The following is a 15,587-nucleotide window of genomic DNA, read 5'->3' as shown; positions in this document are numbered from 1 at the left end:
GTGGTATAAAAATATAAACCAGATTATGACTTCCCCGATTAAAATACTCTTAACCTTCCTGTGTGAACAAAGCGACTTCCTGGGCATCTTCCTTTCCACCTCCCTAGATCTTCATTCTCTGTTACGTTCGCTCTACTGCAGACACAGAGGTCTTCTGATGGTTTCTCACAATCCTTCAACCTTTTTGTGTCTTGGGCCTTTACACAGGGTACCAATATGTCCACTCTTTTTTTCTTTATATATTTTTTATTTTTTTATTTATTAATCATTTTATTTGTTTACATTTCAAATGATATCCCCCTTCCCAGTTTCCCTTCCACAAACCCCCTATCCCACCACCCCTCCCCTTTGCCTCTATGAGGGTGCTTCCCCACCCACCCACTTCCATCTCACTGACCTAGCATTTCTCTATGCTGGGGCATCAAGCCTCCACAGGACCAAGGGCCTCCCTCATAAAGCCATCCTCTGTTATATATGTAGCTGGAGCCATGGGTCCCTCCTCTTTATCTAGTTATCTTCTCTTTCTCTTTCATATCTTAAACTCAGGCTAACTTCCTTTGTGAGCCTATCCCTGGACCCTCTCCCATCCTAAACAGATATACTTTATTATTCTCTCTAATGATACATTTTCCTCTTATGCAAGTATTGTTGTGTGTGTTATGATGTCTATTATTCTCATCAATTCTTACTAGTAATGTTAGAAATACAGAGAAAAAATAATGCTCAACAAACAAACAACAGTCTTTTTAGAATATAAAGTATCCATCTAATCCTAGGAAACATACCAGTCTGGAGGCAGCAATCACATCACGAATACTTCTGAGCATTAGGTCTTCTACTTGAATGAGCCATTTCTCTACAGCGCCCCTCGCTGCAGTCGTGGAGATCAGAGCAATCAGCTCCACTCGCTCACCCTCAGAGCTATACATGGCTTTAATATCCAGATTAGCCAGGAACTCCAACTTAGCGATGCCCTCAAAGCATTTTTTTAAGTGTGGCTGAACTCTGAGTGGATCTTTGGTCTCTGACAAAATCTCTAGCATTTCATCATTAGATAAAAAGAAAAAGCTAGAAAAGAAACATAGGAATAAAAAACCCTTAATGGCAACTCATCACACAACAGAAGATGTGTTCAGTGATAGCACGGTTGATCATCTACCATACCGGGGGAAGAAAAGACGCTTCTTCTCAAGGTACGCATTCAGTCCTTTCATGATTTTCTCCAAAAGGTCATTGCAATTCTGTAGTTTTTCCAACAAGCCTGTTAAAGAAGTAGCAGCAAGCACCTAAAAGACACAGTTCATATGAGACATACTCATGTGCTTGACATAGACATAAGCACTAATGTACATATGAAAAATGTTAACTCTTTTGAAACTTTATGAAATCAGTAGTGAAATATACCCTCCCCTTCCTTTTTAAACAGGTCTCACTATGTAGGCTAGGCTGGCCATGGACTTGTAATTCTCTTTTTACTCTATCTCCACAAATGCTGGGATTGGAGCAACCACATCCAGCTTTGAAATTTCTTTTATAATATAAAAATAACAAAATTTACTACATCATATGTATTATAATCCAATAATAACATTAGTTATAAGTGATGTTATGATTATCATGTATATTTTTATTATTTATTTATTATTTTAGGTTCTATAACTGAATTTTAAACATAATCTACATCAGGTTTTGGCAATCTACATCTCACCAGTCAAATCTAGCTGGCTGCTAGCATTTGTATAGTCCTCAAACTAAGAATTTTTTTATACTTTCAGAAGGTTAAGAAATTAAAAGAGGACTAGGGAAGCAGCTTAGTTGGCAGCATGCTTGCTTAGTACACATGAGGCCTAGGGTTCTAGCATCATGTATGAACTAAGTGTGCTGGCCCATGGCTGCACCCCAGGCTTTCACAGGTAGATGCAGGAGGATCAGAAGCTCAAGGTCATTCTCAGCTACACAGAGAATTTGAAGCAACTTGGGCTAGAGGCCTTGTCTCAAGAAATTAAATTAAATTATAAAAATGAAGGCAATAATGCTATTTCATAACCTAAATAACAATGTGGTAAGTGTCTATAAGCAAAGTTTTATTATGGTGGAAACATGCACATTTGTTATATATTAGTTCTGGCTGATTTTCACTATATGATGGAAGATGAAAGGATTAAAAAATATACTGTTGGAGACTAATACTGAGTCATAAGCCAAAGTTCCCCTCCCTTCTTGAGAAACTTTTGACCTTTTGGAAGGACTGCTGACAGAACATCAAGATCAGATAATAGTATCTGCAAACTTCCTGTGAAAAAAACCACAGGATGTTCCCTGAGCTAAGAATAGTTAGCATGCTCCCGGGCAGTTATGCAGAACCACCCCCACCCCCGGGGCTGAGGCACGAGCAAGTTTCTCCCTCTTTACTTCCTCCTTCTTATCTCTTTTATTCTGTAACCTTGCAATAAACAGATCTTGATAGGATCGTCTACTTTGTCTCCTCTGTCTTTCCCGCCCGTTTCTCTTTCAGGCAAGGTCCCCCTTGGACCCCCCCCCCCCCCCGAATAACTGGGTCCCGTGGGTCAGGACAAGTGGCGCCCAATGTGGGGCCCAAGGTACGGACCCTGGATGGAGTCCGTTTTCCTGAGAAGGTTGCCACAACGAAGTCATTTTGAGGCGCGCTCTCGCAGCTCATGAGAGAAAGTCATCCTCCGTGAGTTAACATTTCTCTGTCCTATAGAAATGGGTCAAAAACTTTCTAAAGAGGCATGCTTCATTAAGGTTCTCAAAGCTTCTCTCACGGAAAGAGGAGTTAGAGTTAAAAAGAAAGATTTGACAAAATTTTTTTATCTTTGTCTCCCAAGTCTGTCCATGGTTCATAATAGATGGACCAGAGATTCATCCCCTTAAATGGGAAAAGGTAGGACATGATCTTAATGATCTTTTAAATAAAGAAGGACCAGATGCAGTGCCTACTCAGACCTTTTAGTTATTGAGGTCTTATTAGAGATGTCATTAAATCATCCTCAGCTGAGGCAGGCAAGATTGTTTCATTGGCTGAGGATTTCCTTAAACCAATTTCTCGTTCAGCCTCTATGTCCTCTATAAAGAATGCAGACCCACAGTTGCCACAACCTCATGCCCCTCTGTTATTATTGATATGTCTTCCTCAGCGGACCTGGCTGTTTGCCCCAAAAAGCCTGTCCAACCCCTCTATCCTCATCTGCTCACCGATGCAGCCGCATCCAGTGAGCCAAAATTACAAGAATCAAAGCTTGCCTCTTCGTATACAGTTATTATAGATTTAAAAGTTTGTTTTTTCCTTTGCATCCTGATAATTGTAAAGGGTTTGCTTCTAGTGAACTGGTGATCACTAGAAAATTTTGCCTCTAGGTATGGCTAATATAGCTTTACATTGTGTAAGAAATGTTTATTGTCTCTGCTTCAATACAAGAAGCTGAGAGTTTGAATCTTTCAGTGTATATTGTTTCTTAAGTGGAAAGTATTTTACTAGCTAATGCTTCTAAAGGGAAGTTTATTTCAAATCTTTGCTTTCACACAATGAGCTTTAAAGTTCTGGGGAGTAGTTGTTGCTCCATAAGATTCAGAGGCAATATCTTTTTTAATATTTAGGGTTTTAGTTATACTAGAAAATTGTGGTACAGAAAAATCTAAGAAAGAAAAATTGATTTGCTTCAAAATTTTATTTTCAAAAGCTTCCTGGAGATGTTAATCGGCTAAGTCCCTTTGAGGAGAGTGATTTGGAGGAAGAGGCTGCCCGATATCGCTACCCTGATTGGCCACCCATTGCAAACACAGTGGCACGTTCTAGGCCCCCTCCTTACCCCTCCACTCCTGAACTTTGTGCACCTGTGGTCATTCCACCACCTCCACAAGGTGATTACCTTTTACAGGCCAAAAATCAGCTATCTAAACAAATTTCCAACCTTAAAGAGGTCCTAAATTTACAGAAACAGTTTGCCGATCTCTCCATAGAGCTCTCCTCTTTTCAGGAGACTGTGAGACAGACCGTTTTCCCTGGTCCGGTCCCTTTCCCTTATCATCCTAACAAAGCCTCTCAAAAATCTCATTCTAACAAAACCTCCCAGAGAGTTAGCTCAAAAATATCCTTGGCGTTCCCTGTGTTAACCCACCAGAGCTCCAAAGGGGCTTCCTCCTCAGAGGAGGACCCTGCCGCTGATACAGAAAATGGCGAAAAAATCAAGTGATAGTGAAACTGAAAATGTGACCGCAGCCACAGCTCCCGAGGCCCCACCACAAGAGATGACTGAGTATAAAAGATTAAAGTTTAAGCCTCTTAAGGATCTTAATAGTGCAGTCAAAAATTATGGTCCTAATGCACCCTTTACTGTTTCCATGCTTGAGGCCCTCTCCAGAGGGGGATACCTAACTCCCACTGAGTGGTTTAGAGTTACCCAGGCAGTTTTGACTCGTGGACAGTTTTTGTCTTGGAAAGCTGATTTTCTAGATAGGTGCCAATCTCTCGCAAGGCAGAACCAGAGAGATACCAAAGCACCTGCGGCTGAGTGGACTCTTGATAAAATGAGCAGACTGGGGAAATATGTGTCTGAGAAGTGCCAACTTAAATTACCCACCAGACCCCTGTCACAGGTTAATGAGGCTGCCCTTGGGGCATGGTGGGCTATCCCTTCAAAGGGCTCTATGACTACCCCATTGACCAAAATTATTCAAGGAGCAGGAGCCTTACAATGAATTTGTGGGGAGACTCTTAGGAACTGCTGAAAAGGTCCTGGGGCCTGAAGAAAATAATAGCAAGTTTATAAAACAGTTGGCCTATGATAATGCCAATTCTGCCTGTAAGGCTGTTCTTCGAAGCCAGACTAAAAATAAGACCCTTGATGATTTCGTGAGACTTTGCTGTGACATAGATACCTTCACCCATAGGATCTCGCAGAGCCTTTCTCAGAGTGTGAATTTGGCTGGGAGGGGGCTGCCTTGCAAGCTGTTGGCCCTTCCAAAAGTTGTTTTAAATGTGGACAGCCTGGACATTTTGCCAAACAATGCCCCCTGACACAGGGCATATCGACTGCTATGCCTCGACCCCTGGGGGCAACACCCCCAATGCCTAAAACTGTGTGCCCCAGGTGCAAAAGAGGCAAACATTGGGTAAATCAATGTCGATCCAAGACAAATGCCATGGGTAATCCTTTGCCACCCCTTCAGGGAAACCGCTTGAGGGGCCAGCCCCGGGCCCTGAGACCCATCCATTTCCTGCCATCTCAGGGACCAGCCAGCAGACAATAATGTCTCAGCCTGTGACCGCTCCACTCAATTCTTCAGAGCAACCCCAGGGAGTGCAGGACTGGACCTGTGTACCTCCACCAGTACAATTTTAAAACCTGAAAATGGTGTTCAAGCCTTACCTACTGGTGTTTTTGGTCCTCCTCCCCCTAATATGTTTTTTCTCATTCTGGGATGCACCTCATCCACCATCAAGAGCCTCATTCTTCACCCTTCCCTGGTTGATAATGACTTTACGGGAGAAATTAAGATTTTAGCTAGTTCCAGCTCAGAGCCAATCTTACTCCCTCAAGGACAGCAGGTTGCACAGGCTTTGCCCCTCCCATTGAACACCCAGAACCCGGTTATTGGGAGGCGTCAGGGGGCCTCTCAGCCAGGGTCCTCAGATCTTTTCTGGGTCCAGATGGTGTCTAGAGAACGTCCTACGCTATGCCTTAAGTTAGAGGGCCGATGGTTTAAGGGCATTGTGGATACAGGGCTAATGCCACTGTCCTTGCAAAAAAATTCCTGGCCCTCAGGTTAGCCACTTCAACCTTCTCTTAACACATTTACAGGGCATTGGCCCATCTAAAAATCCCTTACAGAGTTCTAAAATTTTGACATGGGAAGGTTCAGAAGGGAATTCTGGCACAGTGCAGCTTTTTGTTGTTGTTGAAGCCCTGCCAGTTAATTTGTGGGGAAGAGACATTCTCTTTCAGATGAATGTAATTATGTGTAGTCCAAATGAGATTGTAACCCAAAAGATGTTGTCTCAAGGCTTTTTGCCAGGACAAGACCTAGAAAGGAGGGCCAAGGCATGCCTACACCCATAAGCGTTTCACATGAGAGTGATCGCACTGGGCTAGGGTATCAAAGTTTTTCTTGAGGGCCATTGCTCCCCCTGCTGCTGCTGTTGCCGCTTTGCCTGCATCAAATTTTTAATTATACCTGGGTGATATTGAATGGCGTGGGAGATGTTGCCAACTCCACCTCCCGTATTGCCGCCGAGGCCTTTTGGCCCACCCTGGAGGTAGATCTTTGCCAATTGGCGTTCAGGGTCAGTCCTGACTGGGGGACACCTGATCATTTCCTCCCCCAGCCCAGGGCGCTTGAATTGAAGGATTCCCAAACTGACCCTGGTTGCAGTAATTCCATCAGGACAGCCACCCTTGCCCTATTAAAGTGGGTACTTTCTGTGTGCTCTGGTGGACATAGAGATCAGTCCCTGGCCGGAGGGTGCGGGTATGAAAAGGATTTTTATTGTGCCACCTGGGGGTGTGAGACTACTGGAGATACCTCCTGGAATCCAACTTCCTCTTGGGATCTCATTACAGTTAAGAGGAGGAATCCAGTAAAATGGGTTTACAGCTCAGGGGAGATGCCTTTAAATGCCAAATGCCAAGTATGGGGCAGATTCAGACCTCCAGGGCTGGTGTAACCCTTTGTTAATTACTTTTACAGAGAAAGGAAAAGGGTTCACTTGGGAAAATTCCAGGGGTGCAGAGTGGGGTCTCCACCTTTATAAAGATGGTCCTGATTATGGATTAACCTTTAAAATAAAATTGCTCAAAACCATCCCCAACCAAAAGCCGGTTGCCATAGGATCTAATCCTATGTTTCATCCAGCAGCCCCTAAAGAGCCTGGGGCCCCCAAGAAGACTGTTCCATCTTATACCGATGTCCCTATTACCTTCTTTCAGCCCACACTCCCTGCAGGCCCGCCCTCCTCGGCAGAACTCATTGTTACCATGATTAATGCCTCACTACAAGCCATTCATGAGGCCAGTTCTACCCTTGCTAGGGATTGTTGGATTTGTTATGCGTCCCAGCCTCCTTTTTATGAAGGAATAGCCCTTTTTGGAGAGGTGATTGCCACCAATGATACTTCCTTTCTAAGATGGCATCCGGAGTCTAAAGAAGGACTGAATCTTAGCCAAATATCTGCCTTTTGGGACCCCAGATGCTTCCCCCCTCGCCCCTGTTTGAAGTGTGTAATCAAACCCCGGTTGTTAATAATACCTTTCAATATGTTATGGCCCCTAATAATACTTATTTTGCCTTCTCTTTAGGTTTAACTACCTTTATAGTTACTTCCACCTCTTTAAAAGGCAGAGAATATTGTGTTTTGACTAAATTGCTTCCTCCCTTGACAGTATACCCGCCTGATGATTTTCTAAGATTCTGGGAGAGAGGGTCCACACTTCCATCGAGGCACAGGAGAGAGCCTATCACAGCTATCACCCTCTCGGTTCTCCTTGGATTAGGAGCTGCGGGGACAGGAACAGGGATTGCCTCCTTAGTGACCTCCAATCAACAGTATACCCAACTTAGTATGACTATAGATAGAGATCTTCAGGAGATGCAGGCTGGGATAAAGAACCTTAAAGATTCTGTTACCTCACTTTCTGAGGTAGTGTTACAAAATAGAAGAGGGTTAGATTTGCTTTTCCTCCAACAAGGAGGACTGTGTGCTGCTTTAAAAGAGGAATGCTGTTTCTATACAGATAAGACAGGGTTAGTAGAAGATAGTCTGAAAAAGGTAAAAGAGAGTTTAGAAAACAGAAAAAGAGAACGAGAAAAAAGTGAATCCTGGTACCAGAATTGGTTTTCCACTTCTCCATGCTCTTTACCTTGTTGCCCAGTATTTTGGGTCCTGTGGTAGGATTACTTTTGCTCATATCCTTTGGACCCTGGGCATTTAGAAAGTTAACAGAGTTTGTCAAATCACAAGTAGATGCAGCCTTTAAGAAGCCAGTGTTGGTATACTATCATCGCCTTGATGTCTGAGACATTGACCAAGATACTTATGTTGATCCCCGTGATGCCCCTTTGGTGGGCCTAGATTTTACAGTCTTGGACCCAGGTCCTAACCAGGGATGCTTTGGTAAGCTATGGAGACATCAATTACAGGAATAGCATGATGCCACATACCAGAGGCACACCCATGATAGGCTGTAGAGCACCTCAAATGATGGGATTATTGTGAGTCCATAATCCAGGGGCCCACTCTGAGATGAGAGTGCTGGATGTGGGGGGCAACTCACATAGCCTAAGACAGAGACTCTACCCTCAAAAATCAACCACTTTGGGTGCTGGTTGTAGATGCACATCATGTAGCCTAAGGCAGATGCTCCATCTACCATATGGCCAAAGGCTGAAAGCTCCATCTATAATATAAAAGAGGGGGATATTTTGGAGACTGACACTGAGTCATAAGCCAAAGTTCCCCTCCCTTCTTGAGAAACTCCCAACCTTTTGAAAGGACTGCTGACAGAACATCAAGATCAGATAATAGTATCTGCAAACTTCCTGTGAAAAGCCGCTGGATGTCCCCTGAGCTAAGAATAGATAGCATGCTCCCGGGCAGTTAGGCAGAACCACCCCTGCTCCCAAGCTGAGGCACGGGCAAGTTTCTCCCTCTTTACTTCCTCCTTCTTACCGCTTTTATTCTGTAACCTTGCTCGCAATAAACAGACCTTAATAGGATCGTCTGCTTGGTCTCCTTCTTTCCTGCCCGTTTCTCTTTCAGGCAAGGTCCCCATCGGACACCACAAATAACTGGGTCCCGTGGGTCAGGACAATATACTACAGGCCTCACAAAGCCTAAAGAAACATATTAACTGGCTTTTCACAGAAGAAGACTGATGCCCACTAATCTAAAAGAAATCATGGAAGAGCTTCTAAGGAAAAAAGTCATACATCTCTGTAATTAACGCTCAATAACTCTACTACTTATTTAGTTTTTCCCACAGCATTGGAAAAGATATTCCTTAAGTTGAATACATTTTAAAAGTAGTTGCATAGCTATGGTTTATGCTAAAAGAGTGAAAAATACTTGCTTTCAACATTAGAATCCAGTAAAAGGTATTACTAATAGGAAAGAAACACGGGAACTGACACCAATTGAGTTCTCAACTGTTTTACCTGGTAAACATTTGCAAGTACACATAGGACCACTTATGCTGACCACACCCACTCCATCATTTCTACTGATCACATGCTCTCCACCATTGTAATGACCACACTATCTCCATCACTTGTATTGAACACACTCTCCATCACTTGTACTGACCACACTCTACATCCCTTGTACTGACCACACCCTCTCCATCACTTGTACTGACCAAACCCTCTCCATCACTTGTAATGATCACACTCTCTCCATCACTTGTAATGATCATACTCTCTCCATTAATTTTACTGACCACATTCTCTTCATCAAGTGTACTGATAACACTCACTCAATCACCTGTACTGATCACACTCTCTCCATCACTTGTACTGAACCACAATCTCTCCGTCACTTGTACTTCCACACTCTCTCCATAAATTTTACTGACCACACTATCTCCATCACATGTACTGATCACACTTTCTCCATCCCTTTTACTGACCACAATATCTGCATCACTTGTACTTCCACTCTCTCTGCAAAACTTGTACTGACCACACTGTCTCCATCACTTGTACTGACCACAACCTCACCATTACTCATCCTGATCACACTCTCTCCTTCACTTGTACTGACCACACTCGCTCCATCACATGTACTAACAAAATTCTCTTCATCACTTGTATTGATCACACTCACTCCATTACTTGTACTGATCACAGTCTCTTTATCATTGGACTGATCTTACTCTCTCAATCAATTGTAGTGAACACAGTCTCTACATCATTATATTGATAACACCTTCTCCATCACTTGTAATGACCACACTTGCTGCATCTCTTGCACTGACCACACACTCTCCATCAGTTTTACTGATCACACACTCTCCATCACTTGTACTGACCACACTCACTCCATCACATGTACTGACCACAACCTCTCCATTACTCGTCCTGATCACACTCTCTCCATGACCTGTAGTGACCACACACTCTCCATCACTTGTAATGATCATACTTGCTCCATCACTTTTAGTGAAGACACTCTCTCCATCACTTTTAATAATCAAACTCAGTCAATCACTTGTAATGACCACACTCTTTTCATCACTTTTAATGAAGACACTCTCTCTATCACTTTAACTGATGAAACTCACTTAATAATTTGTAATGATCAAATGTTCTCCATCACTTGTACTGACCACACACTCTCGATCACTTGTAATAATCACACTGTCTATATTACTTGTACTGACCACACTCTCTCCATCACTTGTATGATGACACTCTCTCCATCTCTTGTACTTACCACACTCTCTCACACACTTCTACTTATCACACTCACAATATCACTTGTACTGACCACACTCTCACCATCTCTCTTACTGATCACACTCTTTACATCACTTTTAATGACCACATCTCTCCATCACTTGTACTGACCACACTATTGCCATAAGTTGTCATGACCACATTTTCTCCATCACTGGTACGGATCAAACTCTCTCTATCACTTGTAGTGACCATACTCTCTCTATCACTTGTACTAACCACAATCTTTCCATCACTTGTACTGATCACACTTTCTCAATCAGTTGTATGGACCATATACTCTCCACCTCTTGTACTGACCACACTCTCTCCATCAATTTTACTGACCACACTCTCCCCATCACTTTTAGTGATCACACTCTCTCCATCACTTGTACTGACACCATCCTCTACATCACTTGTACTAACCACAATCTCTGTATGACTTGTACTGACCATAATCTCTCCATCACATGTATTACCACAACCTCTCCATCACTTTTACTTACTGCACACTATCCATCACTTGTACTGAACACACTATATCCATAAGTTGTCATGACTACACTCTCTTCATCACTGGTACCGATCAAACTCTATCACTTATAGTGATCACACTCTCACGATCAGTTGTACGGACCACACACTCTCCAACTCTTGTACTGATCACAATCTCTCCATCACTTGTAGTGATCACACACCTTCCATCATTTGAACTGACCACAGTCTCTCCATCAAATGTATTACCACAACCTCTCCATCACTTTTACTGATCACACTCTCTCCATCACTTGTAGTGAACACACCCTCCAGCTCTTGTACGGATAACACACTCTGAATCACTTTTACTGATCATACTTTTCCATTACTTATAGTGACAACACACTCTAGATCAATTGTACTGACCACTCTCTCTCCATCACTTGTGGTGATCACACACTCTCCATCTATCATATTGAATACACTCTTTCCATCACTTGTACTGATCACATTCTCTTTATTACGTGTACTGACCACACACTCTCCATAATTTTTACAGATCATACAATCTCCATCACATGTAATGACCAGACCCTCTTTGTCCCTTGTATGGATCATACTCTCTCCATCTCTTGTAATAACCACACGCTCTCTATCATTTTAACTGAAGACACTCTCTCAATCACTTGTACTGATCAAACTCACTCAATCACTTGCAATGATCCCACTCTCTCCATCGCTTGTACTGAATACATGCTCTCCACCATTGTACTGACCATACTCTCTCTATCAGTTGTAAAGATCACACACTCCCCATCACTTGTACTGACTACACATTCTCCATCACTTGTACTGACCACCCTCTCTCCATCACTTGTACTGATCTCACTCTCTCCATCAATTGTACTGAGCTCAGTATCTCCATCACTTGTACTGACCACACTCACTCCAACACTTGTACTGATCACAGTCTCTCTATCATTGTACTAATAACACTCTCTCCATGATTTGTATTGACCACAACCTCTGCATCACATGTACTGACAACATCATTTCAATCACATGTATTGCTCACACTGTCTTCATCACTTGTACTGACCAAACTCGATCCATCCCTTGTACTGACAACACACTCTCCATCACAAGTACTAAATCTCTCTACAACTTGTACTGATCACACTCACACCATCACTTGTACTGATCACAGTCTCTCCATTATTTTCCTTCTAACATCCTCTACATCACTTATACTGACCTCTCCCTCTCCATCACTTGTATTGATCACACTCTCTCCATTACTTGTACTGACCATACTCTTCATCACTTTTAATGAACACAGTCTCTACATCACTTATATTTACCACACCCTCTCCATCTCTTGTTCTAATCACAAACTCTCCATGACTTGTACTGATCACAATCTCTGCATGAAGTGTAGTGACCACAAACTAACCTTCACTTGTACTGATCACAGTCCTTCCATCACTTGTACTGATTATAGTCTCTCCATTTTTGTACTGATAACACACTCTCCATCTCTTTACTGACAACAATCTCTACATCACTTATACTTACCACACCCTCTTCAGCACTTGTACTGACCACAATCTGTCCATCAGTTGTACTGACCACAGCCTCTCCATCACATGTATTGACAACACCCTCTCCATAAATTGTACTGATCACACTCTCTCCATCACTAGTACTGACCACAGTCACTCCATCATTGTATTGCTAACACACACTCCATCACTTGTACTGACAGCACCCTCTCCAAAACTTGTACTGACCACATCCTCTCCATCACTTGTAGTGACCACAACCTCACCATCACTTGTACTGACATCACACTCACCATCAATTGTACTGTATAGACTCTCTCAATCACTTGTACTGACCAAATTCTATTCATCACTTGTACTGACGAGACTCTCCATCACTTGTACTGATCACATTCTCTTTATCACTTGTACTGATCTTACTCTCTCTATCAATTGTAGTAAACACAGTCTCTACATCATTATACTGATAACACCCTCTCCATCACTTGTACTTACCACACTCTCTCCATCACTTATAGTGGTCACACACTTTCCATCATTTGAACTGACTACACTCTCTCCATCACATGTACTGACAACAACCTCTCCATCACTTGTACTGATAACACTCTCTCCATTACATGTACTGACCACAACCTCTCCATCACTTGTAGTGATCCCATTCTTTCCAGCTCTTGTAATGATTACAATCTCTGAATCACTTTTACTGATAAAACACTCTCCATGACTTGTAGGGACCACATATTCTCCATCACTTCTACTGATTACACAGTCTCCATCACTTGAAATGATCACACTCTCTGTATCACGTTTATTGATCACACTCTAAATGAACTGCAGTGACCACACAATCTCCATCACTTGTATTGAGCACACTCTCTCCATCACTTGTACTGTCCAAAGTCTCTCCAGCACTTGTACTGACCACACTAGCTCCATCAATTGTATGGACCCCATGATATCCATCACTTTTACTGATCACACTCTCTCCATAAGTTTTACTGATCACATTCTCCCCATCACTTGTACGGACCACACCCTATCCAATACTTGTACTGACCACACCCACTTCATTACTTGTATTGACCACAACATCTCCATCACTTGTACTGACCGTACTCTCTCCATTACTTGTACGGATCTCACTCTCTCCATCACTTGTACTGACCACACCCTCTACATCACTTCTACTGACCACACTCTCTCCATCACTTGAACTGACGACAAACTCTCCAACACATACTGATCACACTCTCTCCATCAATTTTACTGACAACACACTCTATGTCACTTGTACAGATGACACTCTCTCAATCCCTTTTCCTAAAATCACTCCCTCCATCATTTGTACATTCAAACTCTCTCCATCACTTGTACTGACCACACTCTCTCCATCACTTGTAATGATCACACTCTCTCCACCACTTGTACTGACAACACTTGCTCCATCACTTGTACTGAAACCACTATCTGCATCACTAGTACTGACCGCACTCTCTCCATCCTTGTATTGACGACACTCTCTCAATGACTTGTACTGACCAGAACTCTCTTCATCATTTGTACTGAATCCACTCAATCCATCACTTGTACTGATCACATTCTCTCCATCACCTGTACTGACCACACTTTCTTCATCACTTGTACTGACCACAAGTTTCCATCACTTGTACTGATCACACTCTCTCCATCACTTGTACTGATCACAGTCTCTCCATCATTGTACTGATAATACTCTCTCCTTCACTTGTAGTGACCACACTCTCTGCATCACTTATACTGACCACACCATCTCCATCTCATGTACTGACCACACCCTCTTCATCACTTGTAACAACACACCCTGTGCATCACTTGTACTGACCACACTCTCAACTTAATGTGTACTGACCACACACTCTCCATCACTTGTACTGATCACACTCTCTCCATCATTTTACTCATAACTGTCTCTCCATCACTTGTCCTGATCAAACTCTCTCCTTCATTGTAATGATAACACTCTCTCCATCAACTGTGCTAACCACATGCACTGCATCACTTGTACTGACCACACTCTCTACATCACTTGTATTGACAACACTCCCTCTATCACTTTTACTGACCACACACTCTCAATCACTTGTACTGATCACACTCTCGACACCATTGTACTGATAACACTCACTACATCACTTGTACTAACCACAGACTCTCCATCACAAGTTCTAACCACACAGTTTCCATCACTTGTACTAACAACACTCTCTCGATCCCTTGTACTGATCAGTCTCTCCATCACTTGTACTGTCCACACTCTCTCCATAACTTGTACTTACCACTCTCTCTCCATCACTTATTCTGACCACACTCGCTCCATCGCTTGTACTGATCACACACTCTGCATCACTTGTACTGACAACACTCTCTCAATCATTTGTACTAATCACACTTTCTCCATCAGTTGTACTGACCACATCTCTCCAGTACTTGTACTGATCAAACTCCCTCCATTAATTTTACAGACCACAATCTCTCCATAACTTGTATTGACCACACTCTCTCCATCACTTTTACTGACCATATTCTCTCCATTACTTGTACAGACCACACTATCTCCATCAGTTGTACTGACAAGTCTCTCTCCATCACATGTAGTGACAATACACTCCCCATCACTTGTACTGTCCACACCATCTCCCTCATTGTACTGAACTCACCCTCTACATGACTTGTACTGAGCACACTCTCCATCACTTGTACTGACCACATCTCTCCAATACTTGTACTGATCACACTCTATTGATTAATTGTATGGACCACAATCTCTACATAACTTGTATTGATCACACTCTCTCTATCACTTGTACAGACCTTATTCTCTCCATCACTTGTACGGACCACACTCTCTCCATAAATTGTACTGACAAGACTCTCTTTATCACATGTAGTGAAAACACTTTCCCCATCACTTGTACTGACCATACCCTCTCCCTCACTTGTACTGACCATACCCTCTCCATCAATTGTACTGAGCACACTTTCTCCATCATTTGTACTGACCACACTCTATTGCTCACTTGACTGACAACACGCTCTACATCACTTGTACTGATC

At 42.7% G+C, this 15,587-nt stretch overlaps 1 protein-coding gene across 5 annotated transcripts in view; it reads right to left on the bottom strand.

Annotated features, from left to right (window-relative positions):
- Positions 1-15,587, bottom strand: part of Dnah12 (dynein, axonemal, heavy chain 12) — a 201,166-nt gene that overhangs the window by 125,362 nt on the left and 60,217 nt on the right. For all 5 annotated transcript variants that reach the window (XR_001781207.2, NM_001370884.1, XM_017316243.2 and 2 more), the window contains exons 22-23: positions 1,165-1,286; positions 786-1,068 (exon numbers count right to left, since the gene is read on the bottom strand). Coding sequence is in view for 4 of the 5 variants with exons in the window: in NM_001370884.1 (NP_001357813.1) it covers positions 786-1,068; positions 1,165-1,286 (405 nt within the window). In the remaining variant the exon portion in view is untranslated. The remainder of the gene's footprint in view (positions 1-785; positions 1,069-1,164; positions 1,287-15,587) is intronic.

This window comes from Mus musculus, chromosome 14 (assembly GCF_000001635.26).
Source record: "Mus musculus strain C57BL/6J chromosome 14, GRCm38.p6 C57BL/6J".
In the NCBI taxonomy this organism is placed as follows: domain Eukaryota; kingdom Metazoa; phylum Chordata; class Mammalia; order Rodentia; family Muridae; genus Mus; species Mus musculus.
The sequence above is the reverse complement of the archived record's forward strand: the minus strand, read 5'-3'. Positions and strand labels throughout refer to the sequence as shown.